General features: G+C 72.5%; 3 protein-coding genes across 3 annotated transcripts; 2 read left to right on the top strand and 1 right to left on the bottom strand.

Moving 5' to 3' along the window:
- Positions 1-206: 206 nt before the first annotated feature.
- Positions 207-1,792, top strand: GDH (hypothetical protein; the record flags this gene model as incomplete). Its single annotated transcript, XM_009038508.1, has 2 exons — positions 207-520; positions 718-1,792. 2 exons carry the CDS (start codon positions 207-209, stop codon positions 1,790-1,792), a joined length of 1,389 nt encoding a protein of 462 aa, XP_009036756.1.
- Positions 1,793-5,752: 3,960 nt separating this feature from the next.
- On the top strand, positions 5,753-6,487 carry AURANDRAFT_5503 (hypothetical protein; the record flags this gene model as incomplete). Its single annotated transcript, XM_009038201.1, has 1 exon — positions 5,753-6,487. A coding segment is annotated over one exon (735 nt), but the record flags the coding sequence as incomplete, so codon positions are not given.
- A 3,231-nt stretch (positions 6,488-9,718) lies between these two features.
- Positions 9,719-18,613, bottom strand: AURANDRAFT_63889 (hypothetical protein; the record flags this gene model as incomplete). Its single annotated transcript, XM_009038306.1, has 6 exons — positions 9,719-9,753; positions 9,932-10,480; positions 10,648-11,200; positions 12,509-14,167; positions 15,430-16,120; positions 16,899-18,613. 6 exons carry the CDS (start codon positions 18,611-18,613, stop codon positions 9,719-9,721), a joined length of 5,202 nt encoding a protein of 1,733 aa, XP_009036554.1.
- Positions 18,614-18,712: the final 99 nt, after the last annotated feature.

Below are 18,712 nucleotides of genomic sequence, written 5' to 3'. Positions count from 1 at the left end.
TGCGGCAACGTCGATGCAAGAACACTTCAACTTGAAGCGGAAGCGGCAGCGGCAAGTGAGGCTGAGCCAGGGTGGGCTGAGAATTCCAGACCAAAGCCGTCGGCATGCTCGGCTCCCGGCTGCGCCGCGTCACGTCGGCCCTCGGCCGGCGCCAGAGTAGCCTGGCGCGCCTCACGCCCGCCGGCGGCGTCCACGGGTCCCAGTCCATGACGGAGCCGCGCCAGTGGCGCAACAAGGCCCTGCTGCGCGTCCACGGCGAGGAGCTCTTCTTCAAGACGGGCACGCAGGCCGTGAACCTGCTCGTCAACGAGTCGAAGCGGCGCGACGGGAACAAGGGCGTCTACCTCGACCAGTTCGGGTGCTTCATGCAGTCGCTCGCGCCCGTCTTCGATCGGAGCCCGCGCTACGCGTGGATCGCGAAGATCCTCCTCGAGCCGGAGCGCTTCATCTCCTTCCGCGTGTCCTACATCGACGACAGCGGCAACACGCGCACGAACCGGGGCTTCCGCGTCCAGTACTCGTCGACGCTCGGGCCCTACGAGGGCGGCCTCCACCAGGGCAGCAAAAGAGAGCGAAATTCCCAACTTCAAAGGCTCCATTCTCGGCCGTTTTCCACTCGTTTTGGCTGATTTTTGGACGAGCGGTCGTCTCTCGGAACGGTCTCGACGCGTGGATGTTTTTCTCGTGACGCGCGCGCGCGGAACACTCACGTTGAAGCGACGTTGAATCACTCGTTTCCCGCCCAGGCCTCCACTTCGGCGCGCACGTCGACGCGGACCTCGTCAAGTCCATGGCCTTCGACGGCAACTTCGGCAACGCGCTCACGGGCGCGCGGCTCGGCGGCGCCGCCGGCGGGTCCAACTTCGAGCCGCGCCTCGCGTCGGAGTCCGAGATCCAGCGCTTCTGCCAGTCGTTCATGACGGAGCTCTCCAAGTACGTCGGGCCGGACCGCGACCTGCCGTCCATGGGCGTCAACGTCGGCGCGGCGGAGGTGGGCTACCTCTACGGCCAGTACAAGCGCACGACGGAGCACTACGCGCGCCACGGCCGGGGCATCTTGTGGGGCGGCGCGCTGCCGCACCCCGAGGTCTTCGGCTACTCGGCCGTCCACTTCGCGAAGCACCTGGTCGAGTCGCGCGGCGAGTCCCTCGCGGGCAAGCGCTGCCTCATCACGGGCTCCGGCAAGGTGGCGTTGGCCGTCGCCGAGCGGCTCCTGGCGCTGGGCGCGGTGCCCCTGACGTTCTCCGACACGTCCGGCCACATCTACGAGCCCGACGGCATCGCGGCGACGAAATTCGAGCAGATCTCGACGATCAAGGCGGAGCGCGGCGCCCGCGTCGGCCGCTACATCATCGCGTCGACGACGGCCAAGTTCAACGAGCCCGAGGACATCTACTCGATCCCCTGCGACATCGTCTTCCCGACGATCCGCGGCGAGATCGACGCGGACGTCGCCGCGCGCCTCGCGGACAACGGCTGCGCCGCCGTCGTCGACGCGGGCTACGCGCCCTCGACGCCGAGCGCCATCCGCGCCTACAAGAAGCTCGGCATGGCCTACGGGCCCTTCAAGGCGTCGCTCGCCGCGGGCACGGCCATCGCGTCGACGTCGTCGGAGCGCGTCATCTACAAGGAGGCCGTCATCGACGCCGTCGACGAGGAGGCGAAGCGCATCTTCGAGGAGGCGAAGCGCACGGCCAACGAGTACAACGTCCGCGGCGACCTCCACCAGGGCACGAACATCGCCTCCTTCCTCCGCGTCGCCAACGTCATGGCCGCCCACGGCGCCATCTGAGAACACATCGCACCCCCCCGCCCCCCTAAGCTTGAAGACATCACACGCGGCCGACGCGCCGAAGCTCGAGGACATCACACGCGGCTTACGCTCCGCGGCCTACGCTCCGCGGCTTCGCGCGGCGCGACGGGCTTTTCCGGGGCGCCTACTCGTCGGCGAAGGGGTTGAGCCAGTTCTTCTTGGGCTCGAGGTTCACCGCGTCGCCCTTGAGCTGCGTGTAGTGGCGCACGCCGTTGCGTTTCGCGTCGTCCAAGGTCATCTGACTCCCGCGCTTCTTGCTCCGGCTCGCCTGGCGCTTCGCGGCGTCGGCGTTCTTGGCCGCGTTGTACTCGGCTTCGGACATACCCTCTGGCACGTAGCCGCCGCCGCTGCTCGAGGGGGCGTCGGCGGCGACGGCATTTTGAAGCCATCGAAGAAGCCGCTGCGAACGGTCAGCGGGCTCGTGTAGATTTGGGGCTTCACCCAGGCCGATGCGGTGGACGCGAGCAAAAGGTAGCAGATTGACTTCATCCTGTTACGCTTGGCACGGGCCGCGAAGCCGCTCTGTTCGCTGTCGGTCGACGGGCCGCGAAGCCGCTTGTTCGCTGTCGGCCGACGCGAAGCCGCTCTGTTCTCGATGCCAGATCGAAGCCTGTGATTCTTGCCGAGATCGATTCTTGAAGCCTTCTTGATGCCAAAGTTGCACCAAAATTGCCGCGCTGAAATCACGTCCAGATCCAGCGGTTTGCCCTTTTACAACGCGGCCGGTCTAGCGTTCGAAGGGAGGCGGGTAGCCCAGGGAGCCGAGTCGCGCCATCGCCGACCTTGACGACGCGGCGAACGCCGCCGCGCCGCGCGGCGCGACCACGATGATGGGAGAGCGACTCAAACCCGAGCGCCGAAGAGGACGACGGATCGAAGTTAGGGCGCACGCGCACGCTGGACGGGCCCCTGCACGACGGTCCGGCCCCGGGACGGGGGCCGGGGACGGCGGGCACGGGGGTTCCGGCACGGTAAATGCGCTCCGGGCACGCGGCCCGGCACGGGCCCGGCACGCGGCACGGCACTCGGCACGGGCCCCCGGGCACGGGCCGGGCACGGGCCACGCCGTGCGGCGCGGCCCGGCACGGGCCCGGCACTCGGCACGGGCCCCGGGCACGGGCCGGGCACGGGCCGGGGAGGCCCGGCACGGGCCCGGCACGGGGCCCCGGGCACGGGCCGGGGACGTGGCCGGGGACCGCGGCACGCATCGTCGCGCAGGGGCCCCTCGCTGGCCTTCTTCGCCTTCGCAGCTCATTGCCGTCGTCGACATCAACATCGCTGCAAAGACAAAAGCATTTGAACTTCGCGGTGGCATGGACATCGAGCTCGGCACTCTCGCACAGCAGTAGCAAAGATCGCACTGCATCCGAGCACCCATTCCGCACCGGCCATCATCACCGCACATCCACACGCGCAAAAAGACCGACGCAAAAAGCCGCCATGTTCAAGCGCTTCGCCGTCCCCCAAAACGCCGAGGAGGAGGCGGCGGAGCGGCGGGCCGTGGCGAAGAAGCTCGCCCAGACCTGCCTCTTCCAGAACGTGGACCCGCGCGCCGTGGCGAAGGTCGCGGGGCGCATGGAGCGCGTGCCCTTCCGGCCCGGCGAGCGCCTGGGCGCGCTGCAGGACGAGCCGCAGACGTCCATGTACGTCGTCACGCGCGGCTCCGTGGTCCGCGAGCGCCGCGAGGCGACGGCGAAACTGCGCGTCGACGAGGGCCCGCGGGGCATGGGCGACGTGCCCGACTTCGCCGTCGCCGTCGCCGGCGGGCCCGACGGGTCCGCGACGGTGTCCGTCGTCGGGCCCGACGTCGACGGGTTATTGGCCGCGGTGTCCAAGGCGCTCTACTCCTGCGGCCTCTCGGTGCGCAAGGTCGAGAACACGGCGACGCGGAGCGGCGGCGTGCGCGACAACTTCGTCGTCGAGCGCGCGGGCGAGGCGCTGGGCGAAAAGTCGCGGGGTTTGGTCCGCGCCGCGGTCGTGAAAGCGTGCCACGAGTGCGCGCTGGGGTCGCTGCGCTACTACGGCGTCAATTCCTTCGGCACGCTTCATGTGGTTGAGCGCCTGCCGGCCTTCGCGACGACGACGGCCGTCTCCCACGGCGTCGCGTACCGCCTCGACGGCGCCGACGTCGACGCGGCGCTGCGCCAGCACGGGCCGGGCGTCATCGCGGGCCTCTGCGCGGAGATCTTCCGCATGTCCGAGACCTACGAGCCCCTGCCCCTCTTCGAGCAGCCCCCGAAGCGCGTCAACGTCGCGGCCGTGTCCGTCGCGGCCGCGTTCGAGTCCTACTACCGCGCGATGCTCAACACGCTGCTGAACTCGACGGTGTCGACCGTCGCGGACGCGCCCGCGACCATGTTCCCGAACATGACGGTGCAGATCCCGACGCGCATGCTCTACATCAACGGCTTCAAGCTGTTGCGCCAGGCCTTCGACGACGCGCTTCGATCGGACGACCGCGAGACGCACGCCTACGAGAGTCTCATCCCCGCGCTCCTGCCCGGCGTCCTCATGACGCCCGTGTCGTCCATCCTCGAGGCCTGCAACGCCGAGTACGCGAACCCGGAGCCCCTCCTGCGGCGCGCGGCGCGCGGCGCGACGTTCCGCTGCGGCCGGGAAGTGATCTTCGGCCTGGGCCTCAACAATTTGGCGGACTACTGCGAGGAGCGCGTGCCCCGCGACGTCGCCAATTCCAAGCTCGCGCGCAACGCGCTCGGCTCGGTAGGGGCGGGGGTCGTCGCGGGCTACTTCAGCCACGTGCCGCACAACCTCTCGACGCTCGCGATGCTCGAGCCGGGGAGGAGTTACGGCGACCACTGGCGCAACCTCGTCGCCAACGCCCGGGCGAACCGCCTCCCCGCGAACCTGCCGCCGGCCCAGGCGTCGGTCCTCGCGAACGCGCTCGCGCTCTTCCTCCCCGCGGGGCTCCTCATCCGCACGACCCAGATCGTCGGCTCCTTCTGCCTCCTCAACGGCATCTCCCACGCGCTCGACGTCTCGCGCACCGACGAGTAAGCAGGGTGGTGGGACGCGTCTGCGGCGGAAGTGCGTCCGGAGGTCGGACGCTTGTGCCGATCGGCAGGCTATCGGCGCGACCGAGGCCGCCGGCCGCAACTTGGACCGCGGCACCTTGCACATCGCACGTCGATCGATCGAGCGGGCTCAAACACCACGCACAACACCTCGGCAGGCAGCATGCGGTGGCTCTTGGCGCTGGTGGCCTCAAGCGCCTGGGCCCTCCGGGCGCCCGCGCGCTTCGTCGCGCGCACGCCCGCGTCGGCGCGCGCCTCGCGCTGGCGCGGCGCGGCGGCGGCGGCGCTCCCGCGCGACCCTACCCTGGTCGTGCTTGAGGGCAAGACGCGCCAGATCACGGAGGACGACGGCGCCGACAAAAATCGCCTGGACAAGTGGAAGAAGGAGGTGTCCGTGCTCGTCGCCGTCGCCTGGGCGCGGTGCCGCGTGCTGGCCCTGCGGTTCCGCGCGTACGCGGCGACGCCGCGGGGCAAGCGCGGGCTCAGCGTCGCCTTCTTCGTGTGCCTCGCGCTGCTGCTGCGCGGCGCCGGCGGCGCGGGGTCGACGAAGGCCGTCGAGGCCGCCACGGAGGTGCCCTGGAGCGACTTCCTCGGCGCCGTCGAGCGCAAGGGCCGCGTGGCGGACGTCGTCGTCTCTGCGTCGCGCTACGAGTTCGTGATGGACGGCGCCAGGTGCTTCACCGTCCCCGCCCAGATCCAGAGCGAGCTGGCCCAGAAGCTCATGGACGCGGGCATCACCTGGAGCCGGGCCAAGGGCGCGGCGCTCACGCCCGCGCGCGCGTTCTTCTATCTGATCGCGGGAGGCTACTGCTTGGCCTTGTTCCGAGTCGCGCGGCAGATGACGGGCGGCGGCGTCGGGTCCGTCGGGCGGCGGCGGCGCGCGGCGGTGAGCGAGGAGGACGCCGTGACCTTCGAGCAGGTCGCGGGCATCGACGCGGCGAAGCGGGAGGTCGCGGAGCTCGTGGAGATGACGACGAACGGCGCGCAACAGCGGCGCTACGCGGCCGTCGGCGCGCGCGCGCCCCGCGGCGTCATGCTCGTGGGCCCGCCGGGCACGGGCAAGACGCTCCTGGCGCGGGCGCTGGCCAACGCGGCGCGCGTGCCCTTCATCTCCTGCTCCGGCTCCGAGTTCGTCGAGATGTTCGTCGGGCGCGGCGCCGCTAGGGTCCGCCAGCTCTTCGCCAAGGCCGCCAAGCTCGGGTCCTGCGTCATCTTCATCGACGAGATCGACGCTTTGGGCAAGGCGCGGCGCGAGTCGAACTTCGCCATGAACGGCGCCAACGACGAGGTCGAGCAGACGTTGAACCAACTGCTCGCGTGCATGGACGGCGTCGTCCCCAACGACGGCGTCGTCGTCCTGGCGGCGACGAACCGCCTGAGCGTGCTCGACCCGGCGCTCGTGCGGCCGGGCCGCTTCGACCGCATCGTCCGCGTGCCGCCGCCGGATTTGGTGGGCCGCGAGCAGATCCTGCGGGTCCACGCGCAGAAAGTCGCCATGGCCAGGGACGTGGACCTCGGCGACACCGCGCGCGAGACCAAGGGCCTCGTCGGCGCGGAGCTCGCGGCCATCGTCAACGAGGCCGCCGTGCGCGCCGTGCGCCGGGGCTCCGACGAGGTGTCGCAGCGCGACATGAAGGACGCGCTCGTCGACTTTGCGCTCTCGCGGAGCCCGCTCGGCGGCGCGCTGACGGGCCTCTTCAAGCCCAAGGACACGACCCTCAAGCCGGCGACCTAGGCGCTCCTGCTCTAGAATTTAAAGGGGGCGCCGGCCTACATGATCGCGCACTTGGCGAGCGAGTTGAGGCAGTTGTTCGGCGGCGGGTCCTCGAAGGGGTCGTCCGCGGCGACGGCGACGACCGCGGGCTCGGGCGGCTCCTTCTTCTTCGACGCCTTCTTCGCGAAGCTCGGGATCTTCCGCGGCGACTTGGGCGACTTCGCCATGGCCGCGGGCTTGGGCGGCTCCGGCTCGCCCTGGGAGCTCACGAAGTCCGCGAACGTCGGCGGCGGCGCCGCGGGCAGCGGCGACGCGGGCGACGCGGGCCGCGGCGCGGCCGCGGCCGCGGCGCGCGGCGGACTCGGCGACGCGGGCGCGGCGACGTTGTCCGGCGTGACGACGGGCGGCGACGCGGGCTTCGACGGCGGTGCCTTGGGCGGCGACGCGGGCTTGGGCGACGGCGGCGGCGGCGGCGCCGGCGCCGGGTCCGCCAACGCCGGCGGCGGCGGCGCCGCCGGCGTGGCGGGCGTCGCGGGCTCGGGGGCCTTCTTCGGCGTCGGCGGCGGGCTCGCGGGCGGCGGAGCGACCTGGAAGACGGGCACGAGCGCCGCGCCCGACCGCGCGCACTCGTCCGCCGGCTTCGCCACCAGAGCGTAGCTGGGCAGCCGCAGGTGCGGCGACAGGGGCGTCGGCGTCGGCACGGCCAGGGCCAGGCGCTGGCCGTCGACGTCGAGGCACGCGCCCGCGGACAGGTAGGGCGACGACGCCGCGTCCAGGAACCGCTTCCGCGCGCCCCGGTCCGCCGGCGGCGCGGCCAACGACGGCCGCGCGAGGAGCGCCGCCAGCGGCGGCGCGGCGCCGCCCGGGTAGCGGTCCGTCGCGTGGGCGTGGCAGCGCACGAGGGCGCCGTCCGGCGCCACGAGCACGACGCCGCCCGCCGACGGCTTGAACCACGACGGCTCCGGCTCCGGCGCGCGTTTGAAGACCAAGGCCTTCTTCCGCGGCCGCGCGCGCGAGCCGCCGGTCGAGTGGACGAACGTCGCCTGCGTCGCCTCCAGCACCGGCGAACCGGGCGCGCCCGCCCCCGGCGCCAGCAGCGCCCGGGCGACGCGGTAGAGGGCCGCGAGCACGGAGCCCTCGCCGGAGCCGCCCGGCGCGTGGACCTGGGCGGGAAAAGGGTGACGTTGGAGGCTCATATCTCGGTCGTTTCGGCTAACTTTTGGACGAGCGATCATCTCTCGGAGCGCTCTCGACGCGTGGATGCTTTTTCCCGAACGCGCGCGCGCGGAACGCTCATGTTGAAGCGAACTTGAATCACCCTGTTCCCGCCCGGCGCGTGGACCCTGCTCCCCGGCACCGCGACGGGCGCCGCGGCCGCGCGCACCGTCGCCGCGACGAACTCGTACAAAGGCGCGGCCTCGCCGTCGATGTCGACGCGGAGCTCGACGTCCGACGCGTCGAGGGAGGCCCGCACCGTCGTGCCCGCGGGCTCGCGCGCCGCGCCGCGGCGCGCTTTCGCGCGACCGTCGAGGAAGCCCGCGAGGGCCTTGCGCGCCTTGGGCACGTCCGTCGACGACCGCGCGAGCGCCACGACGAAGGAGACCTTGGTTTTGGGGCCCGCGGCCTTGCGCCCGAACCAGGACGACGCCTCCGGCGCGTCCTTGGCGTCGAGAAAGACGTTCAGCTCGCGCACGGCCGTGTCCTTGCGCGTCCGCGGCGGCTCTAAAGACGCGAAGGGCACGAGGACCGTGCCGAGGCGCGTCTCGTAGGTGCCCGCGACGCCGACCTCCACGAGCGACAGCGCGAGCGTCGGCGCCGCGGAGTTCTTCGGGCGGAGCTCGTGCCAGGTCTTGCCCTCGGCGGCGTCGTCCCACGTCGCCGTCGCGCCCCGGAGCGCCGACGGCGGCGACCGCGCGCACTCGGCGCCGGCGGCCGCGTCGAAGGCCGGCGCCTCGCCGGCAAAGTCGGGCGCCAGGAGGCGGAGGTCCACGCGGACGTCGCGCTCGCGGCCGACGCCCGCGTCGAACGTCGACGCCGCGGGCACGCCGTCGACGGCGTCGAGCTGCACGAGCAGCGTCGGCGCGTCGCCCGGCCCGCGCTGCTCCGCCAACGCGAGCTTCGCCGCCGTCGCGTGGCGGTGCGCGATCGCGCGGCACGCGGCCGCGCGGACCGCGGGCCACGTCGCGTCCAACGCGAGCTGCTCCGCGTAAAGAGCGAGAGCCAACCGTGGATCGATGTCTCCGGGGGCATCATCATCCCGCTCCTCGCCGTCGATCTCCCAGTCGTCGACCTCGAAGTCGAGCGTCGACCCCGGGGGCGCGTCGCGGAGCGACGCCCAGGCAGTCGGCGCGGACGCGCCCGGCGCGGGCGCTGCGGCGCGCGGCGGGAAGGGCGGCCGGTAGCGCCGCGGCCGCACCTGCTGGTCCACGGCGCGCCGCGCGCGGCCGACCTCGTCGCGCGCGAGCTGGCAGGGGTGCACGTAGAACTTGCCCGCGCGCGTCACGCACGACGACTCGCCGAGCTCGTAGTACGCCTCGCCCGACGACTCGTCGCGGAAGACGCCGCAGCGCACGTGCTTGTGCAGGAGCTTGCGGATGGCGACGTAGCGCGCCGCGCCGCGCCACTCGTCGAACCAGGCGCGCCACGTCGCCGCGCCCGCGCGGCCCGACCGCGGCGCCGCGAGGTCCCGCGCGTCGCGGCGCCGCTTCGCGACGTCCGCGCGCGCGGCGCCGATGGCCGCGGCCCAGCGCGCGCGGACGCGCTCGAGGGCGCGCGCGGCGGCGGCGGGCGTCGCCGCGTGCTGCGCCGTCTGCTGCTTGACGAGCTCGATGCGCCGCTTCAATCGCGCGAGCTCGTCCGCGACGGCCGACGGGTCCAGGGCCCGCTCGGGGCTTTTCGCCGCCGAATCGGCGGGCCGCGCGCCGCGCGGGTCCTCGTCGAAGGCGTCGTCGTCGTCGTCGTCGTCGCTGTCGAAGTGGCCCGCGAGCAGGTCGCCGGGGGACCGGGGCGCGGGGGGCGCGCCGCCCGGCGACGCGTCGACGAGCGCCGGCGGCGTGCGCCGCGCGACGTCCTGGCGCCGCCGGTGCGCGCGGGCTAGGCGCTCCGCGGCGTCGAGGAGGAAGGCTAAAGCCAGCGGCGTCAGGCGCCCGCGCAACCGCGTCACGTCCGCCGCGACGTCCGCGCGCTTGATCCACCTGGGCAGGAAAAGGGTGCGAAATTCCCAACTTCAAAGGCTCCGATCTCGGTCGTTTTTCGGGGCGTTTCGGCTGATTTTTGGACGAGCGATCATCTCTCGGAGCGCTCTCGAAGCGTGGGTGCTGTTTCCGAAACGCGCGCGCGCGGAACACTCACGTTGAAGCGACGTTGAATCACCCTGTTCCCGCCCTGTGATCCACGGGCGCAGCTCGTCGCCGTCGCCCGCGACCGCGCCGCCGTCGGACCCCACGGGCGGCGTCTGCTGCTTGAGGGCCGCCCCGAGGTCCAACGACAGCGTCGTGTCGAAGAGCGCCTCGTCGCAGGAGAGCACGGTTGCGCCCCGGCCGCGGACGGCCGCCTCCGCGGCGGCCCTAGACAACGCGCCCGCGGTCCGCGCGAGCTCCCGCGCCTTGCGCTTCGCCGCGGCGTCGTCGACGCCGTAGATCATGTCGCCGAAGGTGGCGTCGCCGGCGCCGTCGGTGAGCGCGGCCCGGGGCCAGGCGCCGCGGAGCGCCGCGACGACGCGCGCGTCGCGCTGTTTCCGCTGCGCGGCGTCGGCCTCGTCGCAGCCGCTCGCGCCGTCGCCCGCGCCGCAGTAGCACGCGACGCCCGTGAACCGAATCTTCTTCGCGACGACGTTCTCGGCGGCGGCCGCCGGCGACGCGCCGTCGACGGTGAGCTTGTGGATGACGCAGCCCGAGAGGAGCTTCTCGCCGGTGCCGTCGCCTGGGCAGGAAAAGGGTGCGAAATTCCCAACTTCAAAGGTTCCTATCTCCGTCGGTTTCCGCTCGCTTCGGCTGATTTTTGGACGAGCGATCATCTCTCGGAGCGCTCTCGAAGCGTGGGTACTGTTTCCGAAACGCGCGCGCGCGGAACACTCACGTTGAAGCGACATTGAATCACCCTTTTCCTGCCCTGGCCGTCGCCGAGCTCGGTCCCGGGCCGCGGCGACTCGACGCGGACGTGGACGCGGCGGATGACGAGCACCGACGACTTGACGATGGAGGAGATCGTGTCGCTGAGCGCCGTCGCCGACTGGTGCTCGCCCTCGGGCTCGGCCTTGGCGGCGTCGCCCTTTTTCTTCGCCGCCTCCTGCGGCGGCCGGAGGTAGTTGGCCCAGTACAGGTTCACGGCGATCTCCACGGCGCGCCGCGCGGCCTCGCCGTCGACGTCGTAGTCCGCGGACCGCAGGTAGATGTCGACGTCGTCGACGGTGAGCGTCACCGCGCCGCTCAGGTTCAGCGGCAGCTCGAGGCGGAGCTTCGCGGCGTGCGCCGCGACCGGTTCGAAGGGCAGCATCATCTTGTTCAGCTCGCTCGTGTTGAGCCAGAGGTCGTCGAAGCTCACGGTGCCGCCCAGGGACACGCTGAGGTTCTCCGCGCTGAAGTTGCGCAGCCAGCGGCCGCAGAGGCGGCGCACGAACTTCTCCAGCAGGTAGGAGAGCATCTTTTAGGGAGGTTGTGGTCGGGTTGTTGTTCGCGGGACCAGCGGTGGGGCTCCAACAGTTTTCCGGAGGCTCGGACGGGCTCAGCCCCGGGTCGTGGGCATATTTCGATGCCTCAGTCGCGGGCCACCCGCCGATGCCGACCTTCGAGACCGGGTCGAGCTGATTTTCCACAAGCGTCACCATCGACCTTGCCCTTTTTTTTCGCACACAGCAGGAGCTCACTCGCGCGCGACGCCAAGCTCTCGTAGGCGCCAAAAGGCGGCCAGCCAACGATGCCACCGTCGTCCACCGCCTTCCTCGGCCTGGTCGCGCTCGTCGCCAGCGCAGCAGCGCTCCAGAGACCACACGCCCCCGCCGCGTTCCCCGCCGCGGCGCGCGCACAAGCAACCACCGCCGCCGGCGCCGAGTCCCCTACCGCGCCCGCGCCAACACCCACAACCGACGGCGCGAAACCGCCCGCAAAGTCCGCGCTCGTCTTCGGCTTCTTCGCGGCCAAGGACCGCGAGCTCAACTTCATCAAGAAGCAGTACGCCAAGTACGGCTACGACGACGTCGTCGTCGAACCGAGCGCGATCGCGCGCCTCGCGCGGCCGAGCGGCTGGTACAAGGTCTTCCGGGAGAACGCGGGCCTCGGCCGGGACCACCACCTCGCGCGCCACTTCGACGTCGTCCACTGCATGTCCGGCGGCTTCCTCCACCTCTACCTCACGCGGGGCGCCGGCGTCCCCCTGACGTGCGACACGCTGCTCCTCGACAGCACGCCCATCCTGCCCAAGCCCGCGGCCTTCGTGACCTTCGCGCGCCAGTTCATCCGCGACCTCGGCGCCGGGCGCCTCGTGGACCTCTTCCCCCGGGTCCTGCACCTGTCCATCGTCCGCGCGCGTTGGTCCCTGACGGCGTTGCGCCTCCGGCTCCAGCACCGGCTCCTCCGCTGGAGTTCGGGCGAGAAGCTCGGCCACCTCACGGCCTGGCTGCGCATGTCCTCCGCGGCGGCCATCTCCGGCGGGGCGCTGACGTCCTTCGACGAGATCAGCAAGCACGCGGAGCGCACAATCTTCGCCTCGTCGCCGCGCGCGGAGCCGCCGAAGCGGACCGTCTTCCTCCACAACCCGGACGACCCCTACCTGAGCCACGACGACGTCCTCGCCACGCTCGACGCGGCCCGGGCCCTCGGCATGCCCACGCACGTCCGGGAGGTCCCGACGAACCACGTCCAGACCATCTTCCGCGACCCCAAGACCGTCATGGCGGCGCTCGCGGAGGCCGAGGCCCTCTAACAACGGTTACGCGCGGCCGGCGTGCGCGACCAGGCCGACGAGGGCGACGACCGCGGCGGCGCCGGCGAACTGTCGCCGCCGCGCCCGCGCGGCCGCCAACCGCCGTTTCTGGTACGCGGGCCACAGCCCCGGGTCCAGGGCGACGCCGTGCTTCTTGAGCAGCGCGTCGAGCTCGCGCAGGTCGACGACGCTCGGCGTCGACGGCGACGTCGTGTGCCGGTAGAGCTCGAGGCGCGTCGCGCGGTCCGCGTCCGACAGACCGTCGGACTTGGTCCGGAGGAGCGCGCAGGCCGCGAGGGCGTAGCGCGCCACATCGTCGAAGGCGCGCGGGTCCTCGAGGTGCCTCGCCGTCGTCGCCTCGTCGTCGCCGCGCGTCTTCATGGCGTCGACCGCGAACCGGAACTCCGCGAGCACGGTCTCCGCGTCGAGGGCCTCGCCGCCGCCCGCGAGGACCGCGGCGCGCGCGACGGCGTCCGTCGTCAGCGCCGCGCGCTGCCGGAGCTCGGCCTTCGTCGGCGACGCGACGCAGCGCGACAGGTTCGCGAGGCCCGCGTTCGGAGCGGCAAATTCCAACGCGGCCGCGAGCGCCGGAAACCGGCTCAGCGCGACGTCGAGGCGCGCGGGCCGCGCGTCGCCGTAGACGCGCCGCCCCCGGGCGTAGGCGCCGTCGAGGAGCGCGCGCGCCGCCGCGCCCTCGCGGGCGAGCGCGCCGCCGTCGTCGAGGAACGCGCGCGCGCGGACGCCGCCGTCGACGTCGTTCGAGCTCATGAGCTTGAGGGAGCCGGGGTCGACGCGAAAGACGGCGCGGCAGGCGCGGAGCTGCTGGACCGACGCGACGCGCGCGCGGTCCGTCTCGTCGACGACGAGGTCGTCTTCGTCGGAGAGCGGCCGCGGCTCGCGCGCGCCTTTAAAAAGACCGACGCAGACGGCGACGACGGCGACGACGCCCGGGAGCGCCACGAAGACCCAGGGCACGCCGGACACGCCGGCGATGGCCGGCTTCAGGACGGGGCCGAGGACCGCGCCGGCGACGAAACCCGTCGGCGCCGCCACCGGCAACAATCGGTCGACGAGGCGCCCGAGCTCCGGCGCGTCGACGCCGAAATGCCATCCGAAGAGCGGCGCGTAGGTGTAGGGCGCCAGCACGCCCGTCGCGGCCCCCACGGCCGCGCCGACGGCCGCCGCGGGCCCCGCGGCGAGGAGCCACGCGGGCGACGCTTTGGGCAGGACGCGCGCCATGCCGTCGAGGAGCCGCCGCGGCCCGCCGTGGGCCGCCTCCAGGAGGCCGTAGGTGAGCGCGGCGACGGCGCCGTTCGCCGCCGCGGCGGGCGCCAGGAGCTCCGCGTGGTCGACGAGCGCCGGCAGCGCGTCGCGGACCGCGAAGGAGAAGACTCCCGCCGCGGACCCGACGAGGAGGAACCGCGCGTTGCGGCTCGGCACGACGTGGGCCGCGAGGCGGTAGGCGCCGACGACGGGGAAGACGGGCGTGCAGACCGCCGTGACGGAGCCGACGAGGCCCGCGCGGACGAGGAAGGGCGGCGTGGAGGCTTCGCTGTTGGAGAGGTGCAGGTGGCGGGCCGTCGGCGTGCGTTGCGCGCTCGCGGCGCGAGTGTGCGACGTGCGCAATAGGCGCGTTGCGGTGGTTGTTTTCGAGGCGCGCAGGGCGCGGATGGCGACGCGCGACGTCGCCTGGCGCAGCACCATCGTTTCTTGCCACTGCACTTGGCGAGCGGTCAAGCATGGAGGCCAACAAAGCCGACAAACCGGCGCCCGAGATGCAGACGAGCCAGGGCGGCGGCTTCTTCATGGGTCCAAAAATGACGCAGGAGGACATGGAGCGCGCGCTCAAGGTGGAGATCGAGCGCGAGTTCCGCAACGGGTTGAAACGCTGCGTCTGCTGCCAGCGGCCCGGCGAGTGGAAGCTCAAGTGCGGCCGCTGCAAGAAGGCCTACTACTGCGGCCGCGAGTGCCAGAAGTGGCACTGGAACACGCACAAGCAGAGCTGCGTGCCCTTCGGCGAGGCGCCGCCGCCGAAGCCGAAGCCGAAGCCGAGGCCGAAGCCGCCGCCCGACGACGACGACGGCGGCGACCTCTTCGACCTCACGGACGACCAGCTGCGCGTGTCCTACCTCGAGGGCTGCGGGAGCGTCGACGCCGCGGCGGCGCACGTGCGGCGGCGCTGGGCGGCGCGCGGCGCGCCCGTGGCCGCGGCGCTCGTCACGGGCCACGGGGGCCGGCGCTGCGTCATGGAGCTGCCCGGGCGGCCCGCCCTGGACGTCGAGGACGTGCTGCGGGGCCACGCGCGGCCCGCGCTGCTCGAGATGGCGAAGAAGAACCCGAAGTGCGCGCTGAGCGTCGGCGCGACGGGCAAGGCGCGGCGCATTCCGCCGCTCACCGCTTCTCCTCCGTCGTTCCCGTCCCTGCTCCTGGACGACGCGATCCCGACGGCCTTCGTCGGCTTCAGCGGCCTCGACGAGGCGGCGATCAAGGCCCTCGCCGACGCGGCGCTCCTGGACGACCTCGCGGGGTCCGGCCCCGTCGCCGCGGTCGCGGGCTACGACGGCGACGGCGGCCTGCCCGTGCCCTGCAAGGGCCTCGAGTCCGCCGTGCTCGTGCGCTTCACGGGCCTCGGCGACGCGCGGCCCGCGCTGGCGCCGCTCTACGCCACGGTCCACGGCCGCTGCAGGAACAACGTCGTCGCGGCCGCGGTCGCGAAGAAGGCGTTGTTCTACGCGCTCGAGGCCGACGACCGCTACGCGAGCCCCGTGGACGGCGCGGAGCTGCTCGTCAACTCGCGGGGCGTCCCCGTGGACACGGCGGCGCTGTTTCGCACGACGCGCCTCGACGAGGCCGCGGCGATGACCGAGGCGGAGATCGCGAGCCGGTTCCGCGTCGACGCGGACGTGCCGAGCTAATTTTGCTACTGCCGTCGACGCTCTCTAGCTCAAAACCGCGTTGCACGCGACGGAGATCCGGAGGCCCGCCGCGCGCGCGTCGCCCGGGAGCGCGCGCGGCAGGACCGCGTGGGACACGTGGCCGGGGAAAACCCACAGGTCCCCGGGCGTCGGCGGCACGGCGACGTAGGCGTACTCGTGCGTGAACGCCTTGAGCTGCGTCCGCAGCAGCAGGTGGCCCGCGTCCCGGTGGGGCGGTTTCGCCGCGCCGCCGTCGACGAAGAAGACGCACGCGAAGGCCGCGTCGCCGTGGTCGTGGAGCGCGTTCGCGTCGGCGTCGCCGGAGCCGTTCAGCCAGCCGGACAGTTTCGCCAGCGCGCCGTCGGCCGCGAGCGCCTCCGCGACGAGCGCTCTCAACGGGGCGTACCAGGCGCCGGCGTCGCCGTCGAAGGCGCGCTCGTCCGACCGGCGGCCGCCGACGTTCGAGACGCGCGCGCCGGACCGGAGCGCGCTCGCTTGCCGTCGCAGCGATCGCAGCAGGGACGCCGGATCGCGGACGACGTAGCGGCGCGCGATCGACGCGCCGCCGCCGCCCGGCGCGTTGTCCGGCAGGCGGTAGCGGTCGACGCGCGCGAAGGAGCCGACGGCGTGCTCCGCGCTCGCGTCGAGGCAGCCGTCGAGGTCCAGGCGCCGGAACGAGGCGCCGTGCTCCCTGCCGAGGCGGAACCAGCCCTCGCCCGTCCACATGCTGCCGAGCAAGCGGTCGGCGACGTTGCCCTCGGCGCCGTCGGCCCAGGTGCAGCCCGCGAGCACGTCGTCGAAGGCGGCCATGCGACGCGTCGCGCGACGCTTCCGCGCAGCGATGTGCGCGCGGTCGCAGCCGCTGCGCGCGCACGCCAGCGCTCGGCGCAGGCAGCGCTGCTTTGGAGATGCTCCAAGGTGTTTTGGCCATGGCTGAGTGCATGTTGTACTTCAACCTGGACGCCGTCTTTGAGTGCCGAGCCGATCAGGCTGGGCCGCCGTCGGGGCAGCTTCTGAATCGGCAATGGCCGTGAATGCGAAGCGGCGGTCGAGCTCTTGGCAGCCCGACGCAAGCCGAGAGCTGTTCTGGCAGCACCAAAGAGAAAAGGCGCAACGAAATCTGTCGGAGGAGTGGCCGCTGCAGACGGTGCTGGCCGTCACCAAAGCGAGGGAGAAGGCCGCCGCGGTCGCGCCGCCGGAGGAATCGCCGCCGCCGCCGAGCGTCGCGCCGCCGGAGACGCCGGCGTCGCCGCCCGCCAGCCCGGGGCTCCACCCGTGCGGCCTCGAGCGCCTCGCGTCGTCGCGCGACCACCTCGACGCGCTCGACGACCCGACGCGCTGCGGCGCGCTGCACATCCTGCCGCCGACGGCGCCGCCGCCGCCGCCGCCGAGGCGGCGGCGGTGGTCCCTGGGCTTCTGCTCCTGCCGCGAGAATTACGTCGACGAGATCGCCCTCTAGGAAAACGCGGGGACGCTCCTCCCGACTCTAGGCGCCTAACATTTACGTCGTGCAGTGGACCTCGTCGCCGGACCCGTCGTCCAGGAGCGGGACCGGGTAGGGGTGGAGGAACCGGGTGAGCCACGCGGGCGGCGCGGGGAGCCGCGGGAGCTCGTCGGGCCCGCAGGCGCGGCCGCGGCCGTCGCGGCACGCGTCCGCGGGCCAGGCGTAGGCCACGACGTCGGCCTTCGGCGGCTTCTCGACGCGCCAGGCCGCGGGCGTCGCCGACGAGAGCTTCGCGTAGGCGACCTTGAACGGTTCGCCGCGCGCCTTCGCCAGCGCGAGCGCGCGGCGGAGCTCGTAGGCGGGCATGGCCAACGCCGGCGGCGGTTTCGCCCCCCCCGCCGCGGGCGCGAGGCCGGCGCCCTTCTCGTTGTGGAGCGCCGTGTCCGCGTGGTCGCTGTTGCCGCGCTCGAAGTAGTTCCGGGCCGCGTAGAACTCGAAATAGCGAGCGGGATGGCCCGGCACGGCGTCGCGGAGCAGCGCCACCGCGTACGGCGGCTGCTCGTGGGACACGTCGGCGTTGAAGAAGAGCTCGTCGAAGACGCCGCCGGTCGTCCCCCGGCGCTCGAGGCGCACGACGCCGCCGCCGAAGGCGCCGCCGAGCGCGGTCCGCGGGTCCGCCTCCTCGTAGAGCCGCTGGAGCACGCCCGTGGGCGCGAGCAGGTGGTTGCCGTAGGCGCCGTCGAACTGGCGCAGGTTGCCGTACATGCTCGACGACGCCATGGCCATGACGCCGACGACGGGGAAGACGAAGCCGTAGGCGACGCCGGCGCCGACCGCGCCGCGCCGCAGCGGCCCGTCGCGGCAGACGAGCCTCTCGACCGGCGCGCCGTCGAAGAGCGCGCGCCGGTAGTAGCAGCCCCCGAGCACCACGAAGAGCGCGCCCGCCGTATCGACGGCGCCGCGGTGCGCCTTGAGGAAGAGCGCGGCCATCGCGGCGAGGACGGCGACGCCGCCCGCGGCGCCGCGCTCGCCCCGCGCCGTCCCCAGCAACGCGCCGGGCAAAAAAAGAACGAGGCGGCAGCCCATGGAGATCGAAAATCCGCCCGCGTAGGTCACGGGCATCAGGTTGATCGTGAAGTGGAAGAGCGCCGCCGCGGGCACGGCCCACCTCGAGCCGCGCAGCATGAGCAGCGGCACGAGCGCCTCGATGCCCACGATCTGCGCCGGCGCCGACGCCATCAGCCCCTTGGCGAAGGCGCCGGTCGTCGCGATCGCGTCGCCGAAGAGCGCCGCCGCGAGCTCGGCCACGAGCGTCGTCGCGCAGGACGTCTTCGGCTCCAAGAAGGACGTCGTGAGCTTCCAGAAGGCCGCGGAGAAGTAGAGCGTGACCAGCAGCGCGCGCGCCGCCGGCAGGAACGCGGTCCGCATGAATTCCTGTCCGCCGCCGCGGAGCACGGCGACGACGTAGACGAGCTCCGTGAGCGCGACCCAGCACATGTAGTCCCAGACCGCGGGCATGCGCGCGAACCAAAACGCGACGTTCGCCGCGTGACCGGCGGCCAGCAGCGGCTTCGACGTCGGATGCGCGGCGACGGCGAGCGACAGGGGCAGCCGGATCTGCCAGTCGAGCGCGCCGATGGGCCGCTGGTCCATGGCGCCGGCGATGCCCAGAACCTTGTCAACGAAAGGCACGAGGTTGTGCAACACCCAGGCCCAGGCGTACTCGGCGTGGAGCTCGTCGTCCGTGAAGAAGTAGCAGTGGAGCCGCTTGGACATCGTCTGTGGCATCCTCGAGCAGCGAGAGTTTTGCTTGAGGCAAAGATGAAGCAAACGAGCATGTTGAGGAAGGCGATGGGAGTGCAATAGCTGCACGAA

The sequence above is a fragment of the Aureococcus anophagefferens genome (genome assembly GCF_000186865.1).
Source record: "Aureococcus anophagefferens unplaced genomic scaffold AURANscaffold_8, whole genome shotgun sequence".
Classification (NCBI taxonomy): Eukaryota; class Pelagophyceae; order Pelagomonadales; family Pelagomonadaceae; genus Aureococcus; species Aureococcus anophagefferens.
The sequence above is the reverse complement of the archived record's forward strand: the minus strand, read 5'-3'. Positions and strand labels throughout refer to the sequence as shown.